The 26,521-nt window shown below is 41.8% G+C and overlaps 2 protein-coding genes, 1 long non-coding RNA gene and 1 other non-coding gene across 4 annotated transcripts; 2 read left to right on the forward strand and 2 right to left on the reverse strand.

Annotated features, from left to right (window-relative positions):
* Positions 1-161: 161 nt before the first annotated feature.
* On the forward strand, positions 162-1,925 carry LOC116417465. The gene is made up of 2 exons (XR_004227719.1): positions 162-331; positions 1,759-1,925. It is a non-coding gene; the product is annotated as an uncharacterized LOC116417465 (long non-coding RNA).
* Positions 1,926-7,786: 5,861 nt separating this feature from the next.
* On the reverse strand, positions 7,787-16,483 carry LOC100114294 (cullin-associated NEDD8-dissociated protein 1). The gene is made up of 15 exons (XM_001606819.6): positions 16,006-16,483; positions 15,213-15,382; positions 14,913-15,126; positions 14,549-14,841; positions 14,321-14,483; positions 13,467-14,247; positions 13,132-13,361; positions 12,644-12,998; positions 10,734-11,025; positions 9,753-9,951; positions 9,412-9,669; positions 9,148-9,336; positions 8,819-9,062; positions 8,597-8,743; positions 7,787-8,506 (listed from the first exon to the last, which is right to left on the reverse strand). The coding sequence occupies exons 1-15, from the start codon at positions 16,045-16,047 to the stop codon at positions 8,373-8,375; spliced, it is 3,711 nt and encodes a 1,236-aa protein (XP_001606869.2). The 5' UTR covers positions 16,048-16,483; the 3' UTR covers positions 7,787-8,372.
* TRNAK-UUU lies at positions 11,782-11,854 on the forward strand. Its single transcript has one exon. It is a non-coding gene; the product is annotated as a tRNA-Lys (tRNA).
* Positions 16,484-17,363: 880 nt separating the features above from the next.
* Positions 17,364-26,441, reverse strand: LOC100122362. The gene is made up of 13 exons (XM_016989717.3): positions 26,065-26,441; positions 25,725-25,993; positions 25,449-25,611; positions 24,677-24,938; positions 24,187-24,491; positions 23,994-24,113; positions 23,714-23,894; positions 22,011-22,120; positions 20,257-20,516; positions 19,681-20,108; positions 19,235-19,539; positions 18,742-18,861; positions 17,364-18,668 (listed from the first exon to the last, which is right to left on the reverse strand). Exons 1-13 carry the CDS (start codon positions 26,110-26,112, stop codon positions 18,498-18,500), a joined length of 2,742 nt encoding a protein of 913 aa, XP_016845206.1. The 5' UTR covers positions 26,113-26,441; the 3' UTR covers positions 17,364-18,497.
* Positions 26,442-26,521: the final 80 nt, after the last annotated feature.

Raw genomic sequence — 26,521 nt, forward strand, 5'->3', positions numbered from 1 at the left:
ATGCGGCAGCTCACTGTCGACCCACATTCTTAACGAAGCCTCGCACACACATATCATAGACGCATAAAAAGGTCACTTTGCGACGATGCATCGAACCCCCTCCGCGCGCGAAATTTGAAAATTGCGCGCGTCTTTCAGTGTGTAAACGTGACCAACGGCATGTTCGAGCTTTTCAGAGAGTACGTTTTCATTCGCGCGCCGGCAGCTCTGATGCATATGTGCTGTCGTCGCTTGTCCCCGTGAGCTTAAGTGATTTACGGAGCCGATGCTGACACCGGATGAGGGAGAACTGTCAGGCCTCGTCGATAGTTTTTAGAGGCGATTATAAATGGTTTGTTGAATTTGAAAATTTTAAATTTGATTCCAAGTTTTAATGCAACAAGTACGCGAACGTGAGCCAAGCATTAGAATTAATCGACGCGAGCGTAAAGTAGTGCCACAGAGACTGATAAAACGTTTTCTAGAAAAGCGCTTCGTGACCGACCTACAGCACACAGTAGTAAGTGTACATACATTCGCCGATAAAATTTGTTATGCTTATACAGAATTCGAAGGCTTCGAACACGTGATTTTTTCGCTCATTTCAATTATTTCAATTGAAAAATTCCTTCACGGAAGCTGACGTTACGAGGAAGCCAGTCGTGCAATTGGAATAATAATGTATGGCTAATTGACATAATCGATTCATTCAGCAATCGGGCATACATTCCTCTCTTTCTTGAAAATAGATAATTTTTTTTTTTCGTGTAAAAATAATAATACTGAGTCGTACGTTAGTGCGACTTGAATTTCCGATTTTTGTTAAAAAGGGAATACGATACGCGAAATTCCTCTCTGAAAAGTGAATTTCGCCCCGCGTTTGCGAGATTTCGGTAAATTACAGGTAAGGCGTGCTGTGTGCATATGCTTTATGTTTTAGCGGCCGGGGTGTGCTTGCTGCGATGATTTTGATAACTTCAAAAGATTTAGTTTCTTGCGTTACATTTGCAGAATAAATTACTAAATAATTTTTAATGATCCCCCAATCTATGCGCATAACAATTCGATTTCAAACTATCAGCAAAGTAGCCTCCCATCAATCATCTCCGAAAAGGCCAGCCGAAAGGTGTGCTAATCACACTAAAACATCCCCCTCGTCGACACGAGAACAAAAATTCCCGCTTCTTCGCACACACAAAACCGCATCGGAGAGAGAGAGAGAGAGAGAGAGAGAGAGAGAGAGAGAGAGAGAGAGAGAGAGAGAGCTGATATACCCTCAGCACATGAAAGCGCGCGTAACAAGACCAGCGCCGAAAAAGAGAGCCGAGAGAGAGGCAATAAGCAGCATCACCTCGAACTCGTATATTATCCACGCGAGACGGTTTCATTCAAAAATCCTTCAAGCACTGATTAGACCGACTGTATGGACTGAAGGGAAAAAAATAAATAAAATAAAAATCGCAAAAGGGTGGTACCGCTGCGCGATCGCATGAATAAGCACGAAAATTAGTTTTACGCCGCCGGGGGAAGGAGCTGTCAGGGCAGCGGCGACCACCCCGCCAGTTTTTTGCATGCGCGCAATTTGCGCCGGCGGGAGGTAAAAAGGAAGGCAGATCGGCCCTGGCGATATGGTTATAAACGAGCGATGCGCCATCGCCGCGAATTAGTCGGTAAGAGAGAGGAGCCAGTTTGGACAAGAAGATGCGATAATTCGCGCTGATGGATCGGACGCGGCTGAGTGCGCTGAGGGGAATTTTATCTTCTTCTTTTTCTTTTTAGGAGGAGGAGGGAGAATTTAGGGGTATTTGGTGGCACCTCCGACGTGTAAGCAGAGTACATTGGGATGATTATAGAGACGGTAAGGTGATCGGTTGCGCCGAGGTTCTACGCTGCGGTGACATTTTTTAAAATTTTATTTTAATAAAAGACCGGCTTTCAGCAACAAATCCTCGCCTCCTCTTCTCCAAACATTCCTCCTCCGAAATCAAAACTCTTTCTGTCTCGTTCGCCGACAATTGAAAAAACCTCGACTCGCGCACCCCCGCAGAACTGAATAAAACATTTTTTCCTTTCTCTCCGCGCATACATCGGCGCAGCAAGATCCGAACTCGAGATAGCCCGGAGAAGGGCGTAGAAAAAAGTACAAATCCGCGCAAGAGAGAAAGACCATCGGCGCGTGGGTGCAGCAGCGGTGCGTTGGCCCTAAATCCCTCGGACTTCTTCTTTTTTCACTCTCTTCAGTCTCGTCTTGTATAGCCGTGGCCTACAAGAGGCGAATAGTATATAGAGGAGAGAAAGAAAGTAAAGGATTCGTGCGCCGAAGGCACCTACTATTAATTAAAGGGCCTTTGCTCCGGCTTAAGAGAGAGAGAGAGAGAGAGAGAGAGAGAGAGGCGAAATGAGTCAATTTATTGATTATAGATTTATTAGCCGGATTTCCCGGCGCGTTGTGATTTATGACTGTTTTAGAGGGACCGAGAATTTCGACTCGGTGGGCATAGGTGGCGTGTGAAATATCGACGTCCTGATTGAAAGGAATTCGCGATTTATATTCTCGGTATAATGACTCTATCGGTTCTGGCGCATCTAGAAGGGCCCTTATATGTCTGCGTGCGCTGAGTGAATCTCAATGCAGCAGCTTGTGTTTAATAATAATTTTTTTCCGACACGTCGAGCATATTGTTTTAGCTATATCAATCTTTACTATATCGCGCAGCTTGTTACACGTCCTGAGGGCGACAGCGACTGATAGATATCGTCGTACACTCGAACACTTTGATTTTTAGGTACGACTCTTTCGCGATCGATCCGAAATGATGAAAATTTATGCGCAGCGAACAGTCGTGAAAAAAAAACGCGTCGAATTCGCTAAGCACATCCTCCATACCGAATTCTTCATGCTCCTCCTAACCGCGCCTTAGTTCTCGATAGTCGCAAGGTTGCCCCCTGCGCACCGAACAATAAAACCATACTTGCACGTAGGCGTTGAATCCTTATCGCCTCTAAAATACATACATTCACAGCCATTGTACGACGCTGATTTACGCTCTGACGAATGCGTAATGAGGGGTTATTGGTACTCGTGCGCTGTACCATCGGATACACATAGGCTTCGCGGCTGTAATTTCGCCTGGAGTTGAACGATGCGGTATAATCAATAAGTCGAGAGATGCTCGTCGAGCGCGAGATGATTAATTTTTCGCCATAGAGGTGTGCGAGATCAATTTTTGGCTGGAGTGTATATGCACTGCACTGTAGAATGTTTCACCGTTACGGGGGCCTTTCTCCTTGAAGAATCAATAAGCGTCGAATTTCCTGCGCGCAAGTAATCCCGAGAGGGCATTATGTTTATGCAACAAAAAAAGAGGAGCTGACAGTTCATTGTCGGTGAAGCTATCGACAGCCCACTCGATCAAGCTCGTGCGCAACATACAGCCATCGGAGAAGAGCCCAAAAAAAGTATCGAGCCATCCACTTAACCCAAGTAGCGTGTCCTGCTCTAAAGCCGCGAAACATCGTCAACTGTCAAAACGATCGACTCGCTAATCCGACTCTCAGCTCGCGAAAGTATCTCATAATAAGGCAGCTGCTACCACAGCCCCTCCTTCGAAAAGAGAGAAAGAAAAATCGAAGAGAGGAGAGGAAGAAGAAGCCAAGGGGGAGACACGGCGACTAATTGAAACACGCGGTTTAGCATTAAGCCGACAGCACGTGGTTCTGCGGGCCTCGTTTGCGAACATTTGCATTCGATTATATACCGCGATCCAACGCCGCGGGATGTGCGAATAAGCCCGGTGTGATTTACAAAGTGGAGAGAGAGAGAGGAATTAGAATATTTGGGTGTAATTAGGTGTATAACCTTCCTTGAAGTAGGATTTCGTTAGAACGTTTCTTTGTACGTTAAGAAGTTTCAAAATCGGAAATTGTATATAGCGTAGCTTAGAACCACAAAAGCGTATAATTAAAATAGGCACTGCATCAAGTAGCCTTCGAATTTAATTCAGCCCGCGTATCCCAGAATGAACGTATATAATTCCTAGGCCCCGACCTTTTATTACCACATCCTATCCCAAATCCAAGAAGCTAATAGAAAAGCTCAACAGCGTTATAATCACTGTCCATTGCAATCTAAATATTCCTCCTCGCCTCGAAATTACACGGCTCGCTCGCTCAAATGAATCAAACGGCGAAATTTATATCGCGACTACTCGTCAAAAAGGCCGACGCTACAAGCGCAAAACAAAGGCCTACAGGAAAAAAAACGGGACAGCTAATTCTTCAATCAAGGAAGCAGCGGCGCCGCTCGAAAAAGAGAGAACCGCGAGACCTAAACGCCGGCGTAGCACCTCGAAGCAGAAGAAGAAGACGAAGAAGGGAAGAAGGAACACGACTGTTGTTACCGAGAGAGGAACGAGTTCGGCCGCAACCAGTTTCGACTCTCCCCGACCGAATTGATTCAGCGGCCTTTTTTCGCCTATATACATACACGAAGAAGAGAGATTCCTCGCTCGCGATGTTACAAAGTATCTTTTAGCCGAACAATTGGCCGGAGATCGTGTTGCGCTTAGCTTAGACTACCGAGTTTTATGGGAGACGCTGCTTTTCGGGAACACGGGACACTCGGTGACGCGGTAGCCCCTCTGCGCAGCTGTGTAAGAGTGAAATATCGCGGCGTGTGGGGAGAGTTGCTGATTTTTTGCCTTTGCGTTTGATGTTGTTTTATTGCGGGGGGTTGTAAATTGTATAGGCCCAGAGGAGTTGTAAATTTAGCCGCTGGAGCTTTACAGAGGTTTTTGCGACAAATTTTTACGGAATTTATTTCGCTCGTCGAGAGCTGATTTGTTGCGCGCGGCGTCGTCGAATTGTTAATTAATTTTAGGATGTAACTGTTCCGCACTTTTACAGCAGCAGTTTACAGAAGATTCGAAATTCAAGAGTCTTATGCAACGAGCGCGATACAATAACGCAAAATTAGACGTCCGCAGAAACAGGTCGCAATGAGAGCCGTCCGAAAGGAATGTTAATAGGTGTGTATACAGTATACATCGCGAATAGAGAGCAGCGTTTTAGTGCGGCTCGTAAAAACAAACTCGCGACAGTCATATCAACCGTTTCGGCAGACAATGAGCCGCTGCTCTCGTACCCACAACATCGTTAATTTTCCATGAAAACACAGAGAGCCGAGATCCTTTTTCGTAGAAACTGGTTCGCCGAGAGCAGACTTACGCACATGCAAATCCGCTATCAAAATGCAAATGCTATGCCATATACACGCTACCGTCTAGACAAATCTCTCTATACACGTAATAACAATTTTCCAAACAATCCGCATCGCACTTTCGAAACATATCGTAGTTTTCCGAAAAATTTCTCGAAAAATCTAAGTCGGCTTTACCGCTGCGAGGAACATACATCAGGCCGACGAGAATAAAAGGAGAGCGGAGTGTATACGCGTCGAGCGTACGAACTAACGGCTGACGCGCAAAATCCTGATCCTCGCGCAAAACACGAGATCGTTATCGCGCAGATCCTGCGTGTAGCGGCGCGCTGCAAGTGGAGCAAAAAAGGCGCGAGTCGCAAAATTTCCGCCAACGAGGCTCCTCTATTGTCTAGATTGATTGCGTTTTTGTTTCCACGTGATTCTTGGCTCGTTCTACTTTGTTGATCGAAGGTATTTATAGAATTGCTTCGAGGTTTATTCGGCTGCAGTCGTTGAAGTGTGATGATAAGTCGTTTTCAAATGGAGCAAACAGGTTGTCGGTCGAGTACGTGGGCGGCTGTAAGAAAAAAAGATCGATTATTCTCGTCCTGTTTCTTGTGCGCGTGGAAGACGAGAAAAAAGAGGAGGTACACGACTGCAGGCGTAACGAGAATTTGTACTGTCAAGATGACTAAATGAAACGGGTTCAGCTGGTACTGTATAAACGTAAGTAAGTGTCACACAACGAGTTTTTGTTGATTCTTTTTTCGTGTACTCAGGGCGTTGAGGAAAGAGAAACGAGCAATGAGCGCAAGAATTTGTGTAATAGTCTCATCAACACCTTTATATACGCTTCATTTTGACTACATGCTTGATTAGAAGCAATTTTCCGCTGCACCTATTCATTCCATTTATGGACATATATTCGACTTACAACGTATGCAAATTCTCGACTATTAAATGTTAATGTATACCCCGACTTCTTTTCTAATCAATCCGCAAACGTTAGCACATAACTCATGTTTTCTTTACCCACCAGTTGCACAACCAAACTTTCCTCAAAAGCTCGCAGCCTCACCTCCGAATGAAAGCCCGTATTATAACCCTGTCCATCAAAATCCCCCTCGAAAAAAAATGAGAAATCGCAGTAGGCGCCGGGCACAATCAGCCGCAGATGGAGAACGAAATGCGAGCAAATAATCCGTGACGTCGTCAGGTCGACTCAGCTTTTTACTACGTCGGCGCCTACGTGAGCCGCGCTCGGCATTACAGTCAATCAATGCGCCCGTAAAGCGAACTGATGCGCTGCACATACACGTGCGCAATTTGTGATGATTATGCGCGATTCACGGTTGTAAGGCTTTACGCTTGTCGATGACGAGGCGGCGACAGATAGCGCGTGGATGATTAGAAAGCTGAACACAAGTATTTTTAGCGATGCATAGATAGGGGGGGGGGGTGAGAATGTCTCAATTTGACAGAGTTGCGAGAAACGATTTTTGTTATGTATACCATATACTGTAAGTGGTATTGATGGCGATGAATAAGTGCTTTGACATGACCTTATGCGACAATGTGGATGAAAATTTAAATCACAAAGCGAGTCGTTAAGATGTTTCATAAACGCACACGCAAAGTTCGATTGAAAACAAGAAAAAATATTTCATCGCTGTTTTAAGAGATGAATAGCCCTGAGACAAACCAATGGCGCGCGATCAACAATGTAATATGTGAGCAAATAATTGACAAGCGTCATCGCTTCTCTCCAAGTTTATCGCACTTATGCAAGTAATTACATCTATATCTAATCGGCGAAAAAAGTATTAAGCAATTTACGATATTTACATTTAACAAACGAGTCGAATAGAACTATTTTAAAACAGCCCATCACCTGAATCCCCCACTAGGCTCAGAACGATTCCATCACGCGTCCATCACCTTCTCATCGCGATACACGCGCTCGCCTCGCTCATCAAAAAAGCGGAACGCACTACCCCGTGCAGAAAAAAGGCGATAAAACGGCTCGCGTTACGCTCGCGGATGCGATGCATTCGCGCAAGCGAGCAGCTCTCGCCATGAGGCGTATGCAAAACGGCACGTAGTCACTTTTCGCGTGGAGAGACACAATTCGCTTGCAGAAATTCCGCAGACTCCAGTTCGGCATCGAGGTCGCGAACTGTTAATTTCTTCATTCGTGATGCCGCCGACTGATGGAATAACGGAATTGAGTGTAATTGAGTGCTAGGACTTTCGTTGATTGCGATGTAGATTTGCTTCGGGAGCAGACGTTTCCTTTTTCATTAGACTCGTGAGAAGTCGAGTGACAAATAGAAGTATTAAAAATTCAGCTCAACGAAAACAAAAGATTAGTAAAAAAAAGGTTACCTTGTAAAAATGGGCTATCACTTGTTAGTCTTGGTTCATAACAACTATTACTTCTTATCTTGATGTTATAAACATACAAATAAACAAGTCGATTATCTAAACGAATGCAGAAACGTAACTATCGCTCATTCTTCTCACCTCTCACAACAATCATCTATCACACTGACCTCTTGAGAAAATAACTTGCACACAGTCGTATGAAGATCCAATGAAACTCAATTCTTAAAATATTTAAACGTCCGGTAAATTTATTTTTTTATCATTCTCCATGTTTATACAGGCTTTAGCACTAAATATAAATCACATTAACTGAAAGCTACGTATTTTTTTCTTTGTTTTCTCTCTTCTTATCCACAATCATCATCATCATCCATCGTGTTCTCTCTCAATTCGGGGATTCAAGTATTATATAATTAATGAAAAAATAACGTATAGAAATAAACTATCGATAGTTGCTTCTTTGTTTTTCTTCCATCTTCCTTCATCGTTCACTCTGCATTCTCTACAATCTGTCTTGGCGACCGCGGACGAAGGAAGTTATAGTATTCCTTGTAAATAGTGTTATATTTTTTTCTTCTTTTCTTCCTTTTTTTTCGTTTAATGCCTTGTGGTTGGTACATCTCACAGACGACCCGCTGCTTGTTGCCCTATCATTACCGTCTACCTCTCGCTTAGAAAATCTACGCGGGTCGCCGTCGACGTCGTGTATACAAAAATCCGAGCGATTCGCCTCTTTTCCCGTTTCCTTCTTATCCTTGCGCGCGTTTGAAAGCTATCAAAAGCTTGATCATTGATCGAGGTGTCGACTTTAACTTTGATCCATCAAGTTAGTCTCGTTAAGACTGCCGCCTGTACTATCCTTCTGGATCACATCGAACAGAGGCTGTAGCTCAGGCGTTGCTTTGATCTGGGTCACGAATTCGCTCAATGCTGGATTTTTGTCTGAAATGTACACATTATCAGATTAACAATTTCTACCGACAGTCTGCTGATACAAAGTTCTTCAAGTTTATTTGCGTATGCGAAACTTACCGGCGTCTGGGATTGTGAGAAGAGCAGCCACAGCGCGGAACGCTGACCGCTTCAGCTCGTCTTGTTTTTCATACTCCTGCTTCACGGAGTTTTGCTTAACTTTCATTGTACATGTACTCTTAAGTGGTTCTACCAGTCTTTCGAGCCCTTTAAATAAAAGAAACATAAATTAATATAAAATTTTGTACAAAACATAACTACGTGAAATAAATTAAATGTTACTTTGTAAAACAGCAGTAGGGCAGAGTTGAGCGAGACGAGCGGTCATAAGATAAGTGAGCATTTTGATATCGTAATGATCTCTTAGACCGCTCTCGACGTGGTTGAGAAATTCGAAAACGTCCAGTCGATCTAAGCAGGAGTCCAAAAGCGTATACATACACTCGAACGCTGCTTTTCGCAGATCGAGTCCGTCGTCCACAGTATGCTTGAATGGGCCCATTTCTACTTCTCTAATCAGTTCTTTCTGCAATTTTATAAACATAGAATTGATAAAATAAAGCCTACATCATTAGAAGTATTAAGAAGGGAGAAAAGCTGCATGTACACACCTTAACTTTAGTCTCGGCATAAAGCTGCGGCAAAACTTGATCCAGAAGATCTCTAACTAGCATTGGTTTATTATGAGCGGCCGAGTTAAATGCAACCAATGCTACCCTTCTTACGTTCAAATTAGGATCCTCTAAAGCTATCAGGAAGTTACCCATGCACTGTTTTAGCATAGGATCAATTGGTTGAGGCTGAAAGTTACAGAATTAATAAGTAATCACCTCATTAGCAAATCAAACGGATTGCAAATTGAAAGAAGAGTTTACCTGATCCGAAATAGTAAATTTAACAGCAGTGACAGTGGTGGTCCTCATTAGTGCCGACGACGATTTAAGCAGCTCCTGGAGTCTGGGCAGCAGATTGGCTGGATCGATGAGGGTCAGTTTGCCGAGACACTCGGCTACGACGTTGCGCGTGCCCTCCTCGGTGCACTCGCAGTGTCGGTGCAGAAGGATCCAGATCGAAGGCACGAAGCTTTGTAAATGCGTTACGCCAGACGGACTCTGTGACTGGCATGTGATAATCTGAAAATAATTAGAAGTTTGCATTACTCAACGACGCCATTTAAATTATTTAATATAAAAGCATCAATCATTTTTGTAATGACCTCTTTTAATGAATGAAGTAAAAGGTACTGGCGTTTTGGCTGTGCCTCAATTTCACTGAGTATGAAGGGTAAATACTCTGGTAGATTTCCAACGGCTATGTTACCAAGCGTGTAACTCGCAGCGGATTTGACTTCCTCCGATGCAGACGAGAAGGACCCCAAGATTATGTGTTTCAAGGACTGGATACTGCTCAAGTCGCTGCAAATGAAAAAACATCGCTTTTCAAAATTGGTTCTGTAGGTTTGCATTTTCAATCAGCTATTTAAATATTCATTCGTCATTGAATGAAAAATGGGCGTACACGACTTTTCGCACGTAGTCCATTAGCTAAATATTTTTTGAGCTGTATAATAATTGAAGAAAAAATTGATCCAACTACAGAAACGTTTGGCAAAAAGATTTTGAATATTCATACTTATTAATATGTAAAGAGATCGTGCCTGATTTATCTGCAGTGAGCTTAAAGGACTCGAAGTACTATATTGTGAGAGTAATAAAATACGATGTAATCACGATCATAAAAGTCGGTGAAATATCGAATAATAAATACGAATATTATTAATTCCGCGTTATGACATCATAAGGTTGCGCGTTCGGCAGACATTGCATTCATGCATTTTCTCACGTGAGCAAATAATACGATCGTAGTCTGTATAGTTGTACCTGTATACGAAAGTCATTAGTGCAGTATAACAGATAAGAGTACGGTGTGGTATACATCGGTACTAGCACGTACTCAGACTCTGTCACTAATAAGCGGATTACTCTAGTTGCGTACAGACGCAAAGAAAAGCTGAGTCTCTTTTACAAAGCGTATTTAGTAAAATTTATTGTCGACACGTTAATTCTATTTTATACCATTAATGATTAGGAACATGATTATCACAATTATTATCAGTTATTATAGACTGGTTGATTCACGGTCTGTTTAATAAAGCCGTGATCTGCATCTTTTAATTTACATTTCGAGATTTACTTACACGTGTCTGCCGATTTCGCCAATCACGAGGAGAGCAAAGATGTGTCTGGCGTCGGTCGGCTGCTTCTGGACATCTTTGAGGAACTCCTCGACGACACCCTGGGCTTCCTGGTGCCAGGTGATGGTCAGGGCCGCGGCACACTTAGCCAATGAATGATAGGCTTGCTTGTGCAGTTGTTGGATCTGGTTGACCGGAGCCACAAGCAAGGACAGCAACTCCCTGTAACCAAGCTCGGGGATGCCGGCTTGCACCAAAGCTTGGAAGAATTCCAGCATAGAGTTGAGGGCGGCACCTGGATTTTTTATTGAATATAATTAATTTTTTTTATCACAGCTTGTGCATACGTCTTGTAGGTACTCATTAATTGTGTTTTTTTTTAATATTGTGTATTGAATCGCGACATTTGCAAGGGTAACATTTTGGAAAATTATTTATTTTTGATAAAATCGGCATTTTCGGCTTTTGGCAAAAAAATTTGCAACTGGAAAAAAGTAATTGTAATCTTGTATACTCTAAGTTGAGAACACCTGCTTATACGGTAGAGATTGAGAACCACGGGACGCGATATTACCACGTGCTCTAGACTTAGTCACAGTTGAAGTTGGCATCGATAATCACAGAAATTTATACATTGCAAACTACTTGAACAATAAATATGATTTCACAATAGGTATCAGCATGATAAAAACAATAATATTGTCAATTTCATTTGAACAAATAGAAGAAAGTAGTAATAGAGTGAACATTGATGAGTTACATAATGTTGCATACTATGGAATAAGAAGTACTTACAGCATGTAACTAATTAAATGATTTAATTTTGGTCTAAAAAGCAACATAATCTTGATTAACTAATTGTTTTTATATAAATAAATAAAGAAAATGCAGTCTAAAATCCACTTTTTATGAGGTTGATGCAACATTTTGATACCTATAAAACGTTACGGAAAGGATTTTCTGCAAAAATTTTTTTTGGCAAAAATATTGAAAAAATTGTCTAAAAACGTGATTTTTGCTTAAAATGTACATAAAAAAAACAGCCCGACAGGCCCGGATAGCTCAGTCGGTAGAGCATCAGACTTTTAATCTGAGGGTCCAGGGTTCGAGTCCCTGTTCGGGCGTTATTTTTTGCTCTAGGCTATAAATTTAGAACAGTTAAACGCTCTGTTACCTTACCAAGTTCAAGTACAATTTTTGCTAATTACATCCTCGTTTTACATTTATATTGACCATCCTTACTGCCAATCATATTTGCATACATTGATATAAAAACAATAGTTTACACGGAGAAATAGTTACAAATTAATATTGACAATGATCTCAAATAATCTTGCATTGGAAGATTATTTTTAGCGCAGAATTTAAGCGTTAACAAATCAACAAATTTTAAGTCTATTAGATATTTTGAATCTATTGCACTTTTTTCAGCTACTTCTTTCAAAATAAAGAAGAATCCATTCAATTTGTGAACTATTGATACCTAACATAGCAATATTAAGTAAGACTTTGATTGATATACCATGGTTGATATTTTACAATTCCCATACTATAATCTTTATTACTTGTGGAAATACTCAATTAAACCTAATCTTCAAATATCATTTAAGAGTTTCTATTTGTTTATCATAAAAAAGATGCGATATGTCAAATTTAGAGATTTAAAAAAATTTTGATTAACAAATGTAATAAATAATGTTAGTTGTGATACGTTTTAGTTCAATGGTTTAAATAATATTTCCACCTCATTATATGAAAAAACGTGTAAAAAATTCAATAACAATACAACTTTATGCTATCTATAGGTGAGTAAATGCCGGTAAACTAGGGATCTTAGTGATATCTTATACTCAGTATATGTAGCAAAATTGACTGACTTGGACATTTTTTTTTTGATTTTAAAATAAACTTACCTTGTAATAAAGGCGACTTTACAAGTGTAAGAATCTCCGGTAAGATGTTAGTAGAAATTGTGTTCAGTGCAACTGGATGCAGCTTAGCGATGGTTGTCAATAACGTAAGAGTAAGCTGAGCAATGTGTAGATCTGTCTCGTTCAACAACGCCGGTAACTCTGTTGTAACCTTCTCCAGTAAATCAGGTTGAATCGCATCACTGTAGTTACGCACCAAGGTGTCTAACAACACCAAAGAACTAAGTTTCAGGGCGCGTTGATTTTTACGCAAGAAAGAGCCCAGGATAGGTATGGCCTCCTGCAGGATGGGCTTGAGATCAATGCGCAACGGCGAAGCAGCAATGCAGGTCAAAGCCTAAAAATAAATTTGTGTTATTCTTTGTTAAATGATTACAACGTGTCTTTAACTCATACGCCAAACTCTACAATTTATATAAAAAAATCAACTTTATGCCCATAGCACTCAACTACTATTAAAGAGTGCAAACCTTGACTGTAGTAAGTCGAGTAATTTCATTGCGTAATCTGTCGAGGAAGATCGGCAGGCACGTCGGCAATTCTTTCTCTAGGGTGTCACCGAGGTGTGCGATAATCTGACCCATGCATGCGATCGCGCGTTCCTTCACCTCTTGATCAATATCTGCCGTACGCAATCTTGATAAGGTTGACCAGTAAAGCTCTCCGGACAACGGCGTAAAATCAAAGTTTGATGGTTTATCTATAAAAATAAATTTAATACATTACATTTCATTCACTTCTCTTTTTATAAAAAATTTTGTAAGCAGACAAAATTCATTAATAAATGATTATAACGGTAACTTACCATGAGGTCTGATGACTTGCACGAGCTGTTGCATCACAAGCAAAGCTTCAGCTGTGATCTTATAAAAGGGATCACCAACAGCGAGAATGATAGGCGGTGCAAGGACCGGCAAGTGAGCGTGAAAGACTTCAGGCTGATGTGTAGATAGCAGCGTGTGTACAAACGCTAGAGTGTCTATCTTCATGTTACTGGATGAATTCTTCTCGCCCAACGAGTACTGAATACCCGGAATCAGAGCAGGTATGTGGTTAGTAAGGGCACCGGGAAGCACCAATACAAGCTCTTTGAGAAGAGACAAACAGTCCTGTCGAGTCTTAATACTCTTTTCCTTCATTTGGCGGTGGACTGCCCTCACGATCAAGGGTACCTGTTGCTGAAGAAGTGAGATTGGACCTTCCTCATCTTCCATCGAGTCAGGATCCAGCGTTACACCAGTGGTAGGTTTGGTTTGACGTAGAAGAGTGATGTAAGCGTGGAAAATGTCAGATTTTACGTTTTCCTCTCGTTCTTTGAATCTAGAGATAAGAGCAGGAGATACAACTTTGTAAAGTTCAGAAAGCAACTCTCTTCTGCTGGAGACAACGGCTTCGAGACATTTGGTAGCCGCGCGGCGGACTTTCCAGCTCATATCGTCGTCATCCGAGTATTCATCTTCAGCTTCTTCCTCGCCGTCCTCTTCTGTTTCCATAACAGCTCCCTCGCCGTCTGAAAGGTCAGCTGCATCATCGTCGTAGTTGTAGTTTGGATCGTATGTTAGGTACATCAGGCAGATTTCTATGATCTATAATAGGTATCAAAATTAATATAGAGTGTATAACAAAAATTTATAATTTGAAATTTGTAATTTTTCATACCTTGTTGATGTGTGGAGTGATCTCTTTTGGACACCTGTATACAAAAGCTTCAAATGCTTGCAAGCAATATTCCCTAAGCTCATCGTCGTCCTCTTTGCTGTACTGAACAATAAGTGGCATAACCCTCTCGATTTGCTCTCCAAATCGGTGACCAGCTTGCCGACTAAAAACGAAAATATTTGTTTTACATTGTACAAACAACAAAATAATTCGAGTCATACAACGTACCAAATAGAAGCGATACACTGTATGTAGGTACGAACGACGTTGTTCACTTTGTTGTTTGACAGTCCTTCTAACAGATGGTCAAGCAGTTTGTTATACAGTTGGCTGTTGCTGGAAGTCATGAGATGGCTCAGAGCAACTATGGTTCTTTTGCGCACTGCCTGTCTTGGAGACGAGAGCTGCGGCAAAAGCGCGGCCAGGATTACAGAGTGAAACGAGACCAATAGAGAGCCAAAGCGAGAGAGCAGGTCTGCTATTATGTCGAGAGCTTCCAACTGAACAGGCACATCTTCTTGCTATAAAAACATACAATATTTAGTTAAGTACTGTAAAAAATTTTGATAATACAGAAGATCAAGTTCATTACCTTTTCAATAGCATTACTCAATCGACCAGTGATTCTTTTACAGACATTAGCAGCTAGTGCACTTGTACCCAGAGGAAGTTCTGCAATGACAGTTTTCAGACCAATGCTTGAAATATCTCTGAGCTGCTCTTTGTCAGAAACCATGTTGCTGCAGAGAGCATCTACAATGGTTTCCACTTGAAATTCTTTGACTTTGTTGACCAGTGGTCCCAAGCTACAATGAAGTAAATGAAGAATTATGTATTTAATCATTTTCAGTACTTTGAATTTTATGAATTTGAAGTTCTAGATGATACATACCATTTGACAGCAAGATTTTGAACTTCTCCATTCTTATCTTCTAGTAATTTAAGAAGCATCTTAACAACTTTTCGCTCAGAATCATCATCCAATTTGATGTTGTCTTTTTGCAACTCGGTCATCAGGTCATTTGTTGCCATGAACCTGAAGTCCTTGTCGCTGGATGTCATCTACATCATGAAAACATACAATTATTGACATACTCAAGCATCCAAAGTAAATTATTTTATTTACTCATGGTAGCAAAACCAACAAAATTAGTACCCGTGATATTATATACTCATTTTGCGAGCTACATAATCTTATGTGATAGACTATCTACAAATAATTCCATATCTATATAATTAGCAAACCCAAAGAATGTTCGCACAGTATTTTTGTCTACGGGTCATTAGACTCAACTAATTCAAAGTCACCGTCGATGGATGTTATTTTTACACACCCAATCGGTCACTTCTCATCTCAATCTCCAACAACAAAAGAAAGAACAACAAATTCATCTCTAGCCCCCCCCCCCATCCTATAAACCTTCAAATCTATCTAAGCATCTCGAAAACTAAACTCATCCAGAACATCGTCAACGATACAACGAAGACCGAAAGCATCCAAAAAAATTCCCGAAAAACAAAAAAACTAAGCCTAAAAGTATATAACAATCTTCCAGTCGGTGCTTGGGAGGTTAGGTTCTCCATCGGCTCGGGAATCTCGTCACCCGGCGCGAACCTCTTCCCCGAGAGCAAAGCCCCTCTTCTGTTCCTTTGTCCGAAAAAATATCCGATTTCCAAAATCTCACCTTCTCCAGAAGATTGGCGATGTGATACGAAACGCTCGTCATTTTCGCAGCGGCGGCTTCTGTCCTCTCTCAGTTAATAGCCGGTATTATCTCTCTCCCTCGAAATAAACGCAGTGAGTCCCCCGCAAAACAATGCGCGAGAGACGAGCTCGAATTTGCACAGATAGACTCAATATATTTTGTACACCTCTTCTATCCTTCACTTCTTTCGCATATATGCTCGACTATATTCTATATGCGAACTGGAAGATCCTCTTCCGGGAACTACTTCGGTGCAGTTGTAAGTGTATATATATATGTGTGATCAGTGGGTATGTGTCTTCTTCAGGGTGATCTCGTCGTCGCCGACGACATTTCGTCTCCGCACGAATCTGAATCCCTCGCAGCGACTTTTCGCTGTATGTGTGCAGTTATTTATATGTGTTCGTGACGCGTTATATATTTGGAGACGCTGTGCGGAATTGGAGAGGCGACCCGCGGACCGGAGAATTGCAAGTATATATGTATATAGATAAGCATATATATGTGTGTGCGAAGGAGACGCGGTGCTGCGCCGGAAATTTCGCGCAGGAGAGAAATGGAGGGGAAAGGCACTTATCGCCTTGTTAAGTCGCGAGTAGCGCCACGAAATACACGTGAAATCCCATAAGGTGGCCAAAATTGGAACTATCCCGTTGGTGATAATAACATTGGTCTGTAATCTGTATCAGCGGCAGTTCGCGAAATCAAATGATAATCGTTTTCGTGGAATTTTCATGTTTTCTTTTGATTGCTTGTGATGAATTTGAATTTACGCTAGCATGAATACTTTGTTCACTGAAACGCTGCAGTAAAAATAAAAATTTTAAATAATTCAGTGTATATAAATATGATTTCACAATTAGTTTCGTTATTTATTAATTTTCTTTTCAACAGTCAATAACTTGCACATTCAGCAATAACTTTTATAACTTGTTTGTTATATTATTCTAATCGCATTATTTAAAATAAAAACAAATCAACGGTTATAATTATATCTAATTATCAGAAGGAAATTTATCAAACAAAAGCATGCAATCGTATTCTCAAAAATTTAACTCAAAAGTTAGAATGAACAAAGGTATAATAATGCAAAATAATCATAAGAAGCTATTTAGCAATTCTTCTTGCTATGATATAGAGAATAAATAAAATTAATAAATCTCAATACTTTTGTAATCTTCATTATTCATAAATAAATTCCATCGTTACTATTTACACGTGCAATTAGTAGCAAAACTTTGGATAATATATGAGAGATAAAAAAGAGAGTAAAGATGTGTGGCAATATAGGCGTGTGTGAAAATATGTGCAAAAACGAAATGAGGACAAAACTGAAATTATGTAAAATAATTTATGTATGTATATATAACTATGTATATATATTACATTAGACAGGCTCACTGAAACGCATTAATTATGGTTTAGGATTACAATGCTTCGTTTTTTCCTTCGCTTCTTTTCACCGTACATATGCGTCGCTCTCGCGATTCATTACATCCTCGGAGACGCGAATATATGCTCGCGATGCGAATCATTTTTAATTTTTAAGTCAGTTTTAGCAATCGTTTTTGTTTTCTTATTTTTCAACACTCAAACCATCCCTTAATACTGAAGCGCTCACTTTAAAATCCCTCTCGAAAAAAAACATTAATATTCAAGGCGAAAAGACCGATTACATCGAAATAAGTTACCTAAAGTTACAACGCTTTTGTGCCTGGCATGTTATACAAGAGGATCTTCATGAGAGAGAAAAATTCAAGTGCTCAAAGCAGTTTGACTCGCGCAATACAAGTTTATACGACGAACAATAGCGTTGTTGTTTTTATTTTTCTTTCTTTAAGATTAATAAATATTTAATATTCAACTTTGCGGCAGCGTTGATCGCGCCTCATTTTTTTTTTTGTCATTTAATATTAATATTTCGGCGTGCGAGCGGCGCCAAAAAACACTTTCAATAGAAACGCGTTTAAATAGACAAACATATCTGGAACAAGTTAAACCCGGGAAAGAGTCGCTCCACGAACTATGCGCAAATCCGATTCTCATTTTCTCGTTCAAGAACCACAAGAGTAAGCTCGCAGAGGTACACAGTACCGAGCAGATTAATATGCGTTAGAAAAAAAAAATTATCCATCCGTAGGAGACTGTCTACCGCATCAACTTTGCGGCTACTGCACGAGTAACGAAAACCGGTTTATTCACAATCTCAACGACGAATTGCGCACGATTCATTGACGAACATCATTAGCGTCGCGGTAGTACATCGTTTCCTGGGTCGTGACATTGAAACGCGTGTTGAGGCTCTCTGAAACAAGAGCCGCTCTCGCATTCTTTCCTTTTAGTTATCACCGAATATTGTTAGCTGGTGTGTGTTGATCTTCGTTCTTTCATAACTTGCATGTATGTGTGTGTTGCCTTAAAATTTAAACTCATTTTTTTTTTCTTCTTTTTCAACTAGGACACGAATTCGCTTAGGATATCTGAGGGATTTCGAAGTTGACGCTCAGATTCGCGGACTGGGCAAGCTTGACGATGGTGGAGAGTTTGACCGCGATACGGGCTGCCTCGTCGAGATCGTCGACCGGCACGATCTTCAGACCCGCGTTGGCGATCAGAGCTTTGGCCTCATCGACGTTGGTTCCCTGAAAAAACGAGCACAATTTTAAATCTCAATATTTCAAACTCAATGATTAAATAACAAGATCATATATTTACCTGTAGTCTAACAACAACGGGTATTTTGAGGTCAAGCTCCTTCGTCGCAGCAATAATACCCTCAGCAATAACGTCGCACCTCATGATACCTCCGAAGATATTTACCAGAAGCGCATGAACCTGAAACATCGTATGCATATACCAGTTAGGGAACAGTCTATAAATAAATGACGTCGTAAACACGTTTATGTAATTTGCAAAATACAACCGAGTTATATAATTTTTCTTTTAAGTCTAACAACAGATCGATCAATTCGAGTCATAATTAAACTCTAACTCGATTTAAGTGGCTGTCATTCCAAAAGCTTCGCAAATCCGCAAGTACGCGTAAACATCTGTTCGTATTTCCCAGATTTTAGGAAAACAAAAGGTCCGATCGAAATTTTCTTTCGGTAGATCGATTCATGAAATTTAAAACCCTTAAGCCCCGATCGCCGAGAATAGATTGATAAATAGTCTTTCTCTTCAGTATTTTATTCGACAGTATAAGTACCTTCGAGTCGGAGGTGATGATTTTGAAAGCCTCCTTCACAGCCGACGCAGTGGCACCGCCACCGACGTCGAGGAAGTTAGCGGGTTCGCCTCCGTGCAGCTTGATGATGTCCATAGTAGCCATAGCTAAGCCAGCACCGTTGACCATGCAGCCGATGTTACCGTCCAAAGCGATGTAATTCAGCTCGAACTTGGCGGCCTCCACTTCTTTCGGGTCTTCTTGCGTCCAGTCGCGCAGCGCGAACAGGTCCTTCTGACGGAACTCGGCGTTGTCGTCGAACCTGCATTTGCAATCCAGGGCGAAATCTGAAGACAGAAGAAACGGACGATGGAGACGTTATCGAGAGTCAATAATAGATGAATGTTTATATACAGAGAACCTGGTACTGTGCCAAAGAAAAAACTTATAAATAAACTTTGACCATCGATTCGATGATATTTTCTTACATTCGCCGTTGATGTCCTCAGCCAAAGGATTGACCTCGAGCAGCAGGGCGTCTTTCTTGACAAACAGACTGTACATGTTCATGATCATCTTGGAGATGTATTCCTTGACGTTCTCCAGTCCCAGCTTGACAGCGATCCTGTCAGCCTGATCCTTGGTGATGCCTTTGTTGATGTCAATGGGCTCGTACATGATGGCCTGTGGGTTTGTCGCCGCGACCTCTTCGATATTGACACCACCTTGGCTCGAGGCAATGATTACTGGACCACCGAACGCGCGCTCCATCATCACTGCCAGATAGTACTCCTTGCGAGGGAACATCCTCTGCGTTACCATCACAGCGTTGCATATCCTGCCGGCCTCACCGGTCTGTTTGGTCACCAGCAGCTTGCCCAGCATCTGGCTTGCCAGTTGCTTTGCCTCTTCTGGACTGGAATGGAAAATTTGTTCATCAGAGGATATTTCAACGAATGTTTGTAAATAAAAACGAAAACTAAATATAGAATAGCTTTGGTTTGGTCTTATTTCTAGAATTTGAGAAGATTTTGATTAAAGGAAGTGATGTAAGGAGAACTTACGTTTCGCACATCTTGACACCACTGACATTGCCGCCCTTGAAGTGGCCCTTGCCACGGCCACCAGCGAGAACCTGAGCTTTCAGCACGATATCCTTGGTGTTCAAGTCGGTAGCAAGCTTGGCAGCTTCATCAGGTGTCTTGGCAACGCCAAACTTGGGTGTAGGAATTCCTGCCTCATTGAGGATGCTGTAGCTGATGTGTTCGTGGACATTGAGATTCCTGACGGGCTGTTTGTTGAGGCTGCTGGTGCAGGCCAAGATCTGCAATCGACAAGAAGGCAATCGTTATCAGCTATGTTTTGACTTGCTTATCAAGTTACAAGATACAGTATGCGCAGAAGATTAAAGTCTCTTTCTCCCCTGAGATCACATCTTTCAGGGTGATAAAAATAGATAGTCAATGGCATCGAACCAAGCGGCATTGACCTACACTTGTCAATCGCGACGCGCGCAGGCTTCTCAACCGAGACTATGTTTAAGCTTGCTGAAAATCACATCCGAGGTTTCAGTCACCAATTGCAAAAGCTTCGCAGCAAACTTCCTCAATTAGTCTTTGCTTTGTTTATTTTCCCATCGGCATTTCACAAGTGTGTATACGTATCTCGCTGTAACTGCAATCATCGAATGTCTGAGCTTGGAATTCAGTGTCTCGCATGAATTCATTAGCATGCTTATTTGTTTGTGTAGTTTGCATATCGTGCAAAAACTTTCTAATACCTATATCTACTGCGCTTAAACACATAAATATTGATGACTACTGCAATTCGCAGCGAAAAATAATCGCGGATAAACGTTTCCTTATTATTAGCTCGCTTCGGACAGCGCAGAACAATCCATTCATAAAAAAAACCGTCTCGGATAATTAAAAAACAATCGCGCCGCGCGCTATCGGCTCGGCGTATTTTTATCTCCTCGGCGTAAGCAATATTTAATTAGAGATCGCTTTCCCGCCATCAGCGCGGAATTTTTATTGCATCAATCGATACCGTCAAAATTCTCGTGATCCACCGACACTCGTGTCTTCGATTTCTATACATAGGAAAATACCTGTCATGAATAAACAGAGCCTCCGACGGTAAAGGTATTCGTGTAATTTAAACCTCGACAACGCGAGCAGTGTCGCAAACGTGAAAAGCCGAAATTTCAAACGGCCGTCGCTCATCCCCCGAGTTCGATAACAGCCGATAGCGTCACACCCACGCGATGTCCTTCAAAAATTCCACTCGCCCTCCGTAACCTTTCACTCTCTCTCACACGTCCCGTGAAAATTTCTCCCAAGTTAATTCACGAAACTCGGCAAAAACCGGGAAATACCATCTGTCGATCAGCTGCTCGTGGCTGACTCACCCGCGAGATGACAAGTGTCTCTCTCTCTCTCTCTCTCTCTTACTCTCTATCAACGTAACGCGATTTACCAGTCGTATATGTAGTCCACGCGAGGAATTGGCGGAAGAGTCAAAGATCGAAATTCCGAGCGTCTTACGTAAATACCTCGCGGGGTACAAAGTGCGAAATCCACGTCGCTATCTGCGTGTGCGTAAGCGTGACCCTGGCGCCCAATTTAGCAGACTACGCTCGTCACGCACACAGACACACACGCACAGGCTCACAATGGCCTCGAAGTATCCGCCCTGGCTGTAATAGCCCTCGTTCCATCTGTATTTTCGCGAACTTGGCCCAACTTTACCCGGACTTTTGCGTAGTCAAACGAAAGACGAGATTTCGGAGTATAGTTACAGGCTGCAACGGACTTACCTTCGAGCCGTTCAATCGGCTGAGAGACTCCGCAAGGCTGACGGTCGTCCGCGACAACATGGTGGCCATCTTGCTGTCGAGGCGTGTAGCGCGCTGGCAGTGAACAAGCACTCAGAGCGCCGAGCTGGCTTCTTTTGCTGCGAGCTTCGAGCTGCTCTGGCTATGCGCTACTGTGTCGCGACTCGCGAGTCGAGTTTGCGCGTGACGAGGAACACCTGGCAATGCTCTACACGCACTGACCGTCCCGGGACCAGACGATTATGACGCGGGTGCGGTTTTTTTGCGAAGGATTCTATATATACACTACTGGCGCGTGTCCTTTTTGATTTTTTTTTTGGCGGGAATTTCGAGTCGGTCGTTTGACTCGGGAGGTGTTTGTATTGTTGACTTTGGAGTTGCAGCTATGTATTTATAAATTTATTATAATTGTGCACGGTTTTCGAAAGCTTTTGGATTTATCGGCAGGATTTATTGGGATACAGGTGGATGTTGCTGCAGATTTAAAGTCTCGGAAATTTCGGTACTAATTGATTTATTCAGTTACTTTCTTTGCAGATTGTTACATCATGCGGTAAACTAATTTATACAGTATAACTACTTAGTTAAGTCTTGTCGGTTTCCGACATTACCTACTGATTGCCTTCAGTAGATGTATTAGAAACCGGCAATACGAGAGGTGGAGTCTCTCTCTGTGTGTATTTACAGTATTTTATTATCAGCTGACTGACAAGAGCTTGCCAACCTCGGACTTTGTCTCAAAGTTCAAGATGATCATAAATGATGATCGATCAAGGCACCGACGAGACAGAAAATTTCGTAATATTTACATTCGAAGTGCAATTCGCTGCAGGTTTATCTTATCGATTTTTTGTTCTAAATTATCTAAAATTCGCTGCAAACAAAATTGCGTAGTTTATACAACTGATTAGATTGCAGAATTTTATTCAGCCCTCTAACAAAATAATTGCGTGCCAACGACCTCTTGACCAAACGATAAATCACCCTAGATTCAACAATCAATAAAAATTGCAAGCCTCTGACACTAAACTGCAAATTGAGCTCAATTTGCATCATACGCAGGACCCCAGCTTGAAAGCGCACTGTGGCTGACCGTAAATTACCGTCAAAATCATCTCTTCTCCCTCTCCCTTCTAGGTCTGCTTCTCGCACCTCGTTTAGATATACATATAGTTAACTTTTGAGAGTCGCGCGTCGTCTACTCGGCCCCCACCCACCCCCTGCACAATGACGGAAGAGGAAGCGAAAGCCGCGAGAGAGCACGCGCTCGAAGCATGACATTGTATGTATATATAGTATAGATGCTTGACTCGAGTCAACCCCGGCGAATGTCAGACGAAACAGTGTTGCGCCGACGCTCGTCGCTTGCGTATATACATTCGTTATCGTCAGCGCTTTTCGTTTTCTTTTTTTCGGAGCCTTTTGGTTCAAGTCGAATAGGTCATTGATACAGTAATTTTTTTTTTATTAAGAGTAGTTTATAAAAAAATTCAAGACCTACGTCCCGTTTTCGAATTTATAAAAAGTTAAGCAACTACATTGTAGCTTCTCTCTGACGCGGGCAGTCGTATAAACACGGTATCAAACGAAAACAAGGGTCAAAGTATAGTAATAAAAAATTGTAAAGCAACAAAAAGTGGTATACAAACTCTCAATGAACCCCGCGAGATAAACGCGCATCGCTCAGCAGACGCTTTTCTGCGTCGACTTGGGAGTCAGCTCAATGTCGAGATTGAGATTCCGCGCCAGGCGACAGATATCTGCTACCGATACCGAAGCCTCGGCCGCCGCCGACATGTCATCGATGGGAATTATTTTCAGCTTTGCGTCCATTATCAGCTTCTTGCCTTTTTCGGCGTTTGTGCCCTGGAAAATTTCGTGCGAATATATTACTCAATTGTTTTGTTCTAGTGTCGTGTTTTCACATTTGAATTGTGAAACGTATCGTATAGAGCAAGTATATACCTGAAGTCTCACGATGACTGGGACGTTCAACTTTAAGTCTTGGAACGCCGCGATAATGCCTTCGGCTATCACGTCGCAGCGTATGATGCCTCCGAATATGTTTACGAAAATTGATTCCACCTGCATAATAGATGGTTTCAATGAATCGGTGTCTTTTTCATTAAATGTTAAATATCGTTTGATGAATAAACACCTTGGGATCTGATGATATGATTTTGAAAGCTTCCGTGACAGTCTTCACAGAAGCTCCCCCGCCTACATCCAAGAAATTCGCGGGTTCTCCACCATAGAGTTTAATTATATCCATTGTAGCCATAGCCAAGCCAGCTCCATTGACCATACAACCAATGTTTCCATCCAACGCTATGTAGTTTAGTCCAATTTTGTCAGCCTTGACCTCCATAGGATTTTTCTGGCTCCAGTCCTGCAGCGCAAACAAATCTTTCTGTCGAAAACTCGCGCTGTCGTCGAAGTTGCATTTGCAGTCCAGGGCGAAATCTGTCATAAAGAAGAGAATGTTACGACTGCCGACGAAACTGTGGCAAAGTAGTCACATCAAACTTTGTAACACATCACTCAAACTAGTTTAGCATAGTTCGGTACAAAGTTCGACACTTCTTTACAGTATATCGCACAATTTTCATTCAAGAAAATGCATTTATTGGCGATCGGCAAATACTCACACTGTCCGCAGATATCCTGTACGAGCGGATTGATCTCCAACAATAAGGCATCCTTTTCGATAAACAGTTCGTACAGATTACACACAATCTCGGAAAGGACCCGAGGATCACCTACACCGAATCTACAGGCGATCGCATCCGCTTGCTCACACGTCAGACCTTTTCTTATGTCAACTGGTGTGTATGAGATTGCCTCTGGGTTAGTTGCCGCGATGTCCTCGATGTTGACGCCGCCTTCGCTCGAGGCTATGATTACTGGTCCCTATAAAAAAATGAAGAAATTATTTCTGGTATATCTCGAGCTGGTATGACTTCAAATCAACATTTTTCTTTTTATAATCTGCGAATGTCAGGAAGTTTGCTTTACTCTTGACAGTTACAAATGAATGCGCATTTTAAGATGCCTTTCCTTCCATAAATAGAAACCGGTTCTGCGTTATATTACTTTTATATTATTTACAGACCAGCTATCTCCTCCAGAGCATACAAAACATTTACTCTTCGTAGTAGGAAAATGATGAAGTCATACTTGTTTTTACAAAGTATGACTTATCTCTTTGAAAGAGTGCGTTCTATTTGATAGAGAAATCGCGCTTTAAAAATTGCCAAAAAATCCGATAAGCTTGGAACATGAAAAAATAAAAAAAAAACGACTGAAAACACGGACATCGATCTCTTGTCACATATGCGCCGAGATAAGGCTCTCGTATTGTCTATATCGTTGCAAAAAATCGGGAAGTATTCCTTATGCAGAAACTTATCGATGACTTACGTCGAAGCTGCGCTCCATCATGACCGATAGATAAAGCTCTTTCCGCGTGAACATCCTTGTGGTGATCATCACCTCGTTGCAGATACGACCGACCTCACCGGTCTGCTTCGTCACGAGGTACTTTCCCAGCATTTTTGAAGCCAGTTCCTTCGCTTCTTCAGGCCTGAAAGGATTTATATTTTATTGGATTGCTTACTGACGTTCCAGTCACTTTTATTTTTAATATTTGACAGTTCGGTTTTTATCAAAGGTAATGAGTACACAAAAATGACTCACGTTTCACACATAACAACGCCGCTGACATTGCTACCGCTGAATTTTCCCTTCCCTCTGCCTCCGGCGAGAACCTGAGCCTTCAGCACCAGATCCTTGGAATCGAGTTCCCTGGCGATTTCCGCAGCTTCCTCCGGTGTTTTGGCTACTCCGAACTTCGGCGTCGGTATTCCCATCGACTTCAACAAAGTATACGCCTGGTTCTCGTGGACATTGAGGAATCGCCGCTGCTGTTTACTACATGACGAAGATTGAATACCTGCTAAAATCGACTGCGAATTTTTTCGGATTACTTTAAAAATACTGTCGAGTGTTCACATTGGAATCTCGTGAAGACACTTACTTTAATTTGACCGTCTTTCACAGCGAATTTTGCCAGAGTTTTCAGCATCGTGTCGTTTATAAATAGTTTTCAACGCGTCCACATGCTTTTACAAGACAACCCGCGGAAATTTTAATACAGAAAAAGGTTATAAGAGAGAGAGATAGACTTCAAAGGGAGAATCCGTGTTTTGTTTCTCAGGCGAGTGCGACTGGTGTATAATCGACACGCTCTCGAGAACTGCTCCGATAAAACTGACGGCTGCACGCTAAATTACATGCCTCGGATGCTGATCACGCGCGGCGCAGTTCTCCGCCGATGAATTTCTCTTTTTTCCTATCTATCTCTCTCCCTCTTTCTCTTGCATGCGTATAATAATTTTATCTAGAATAGAATGCGCCGATGATGTTACGTGCGTAAGTTCGATAACAATGAAGTTTAGCCTATTTTAACAAACGAGCTGCTCTCAATGAAAGGT

The sequence above is a fragment of the Nasonia vitripennis genome, chromosome 4, assembly GCF_009193385.2.
Source record: "Nasonia vitripennis strain AsymCx chromosome 4, Nvit_psr_1.1, whole genome shotgun sequence".
Lineage (NCBI taxonomy): Eukaryota > Metazoa > Arthropoda > Insecta > Hymenoptera > Pteromalidae > Nasonia > Nasonia vitripennis.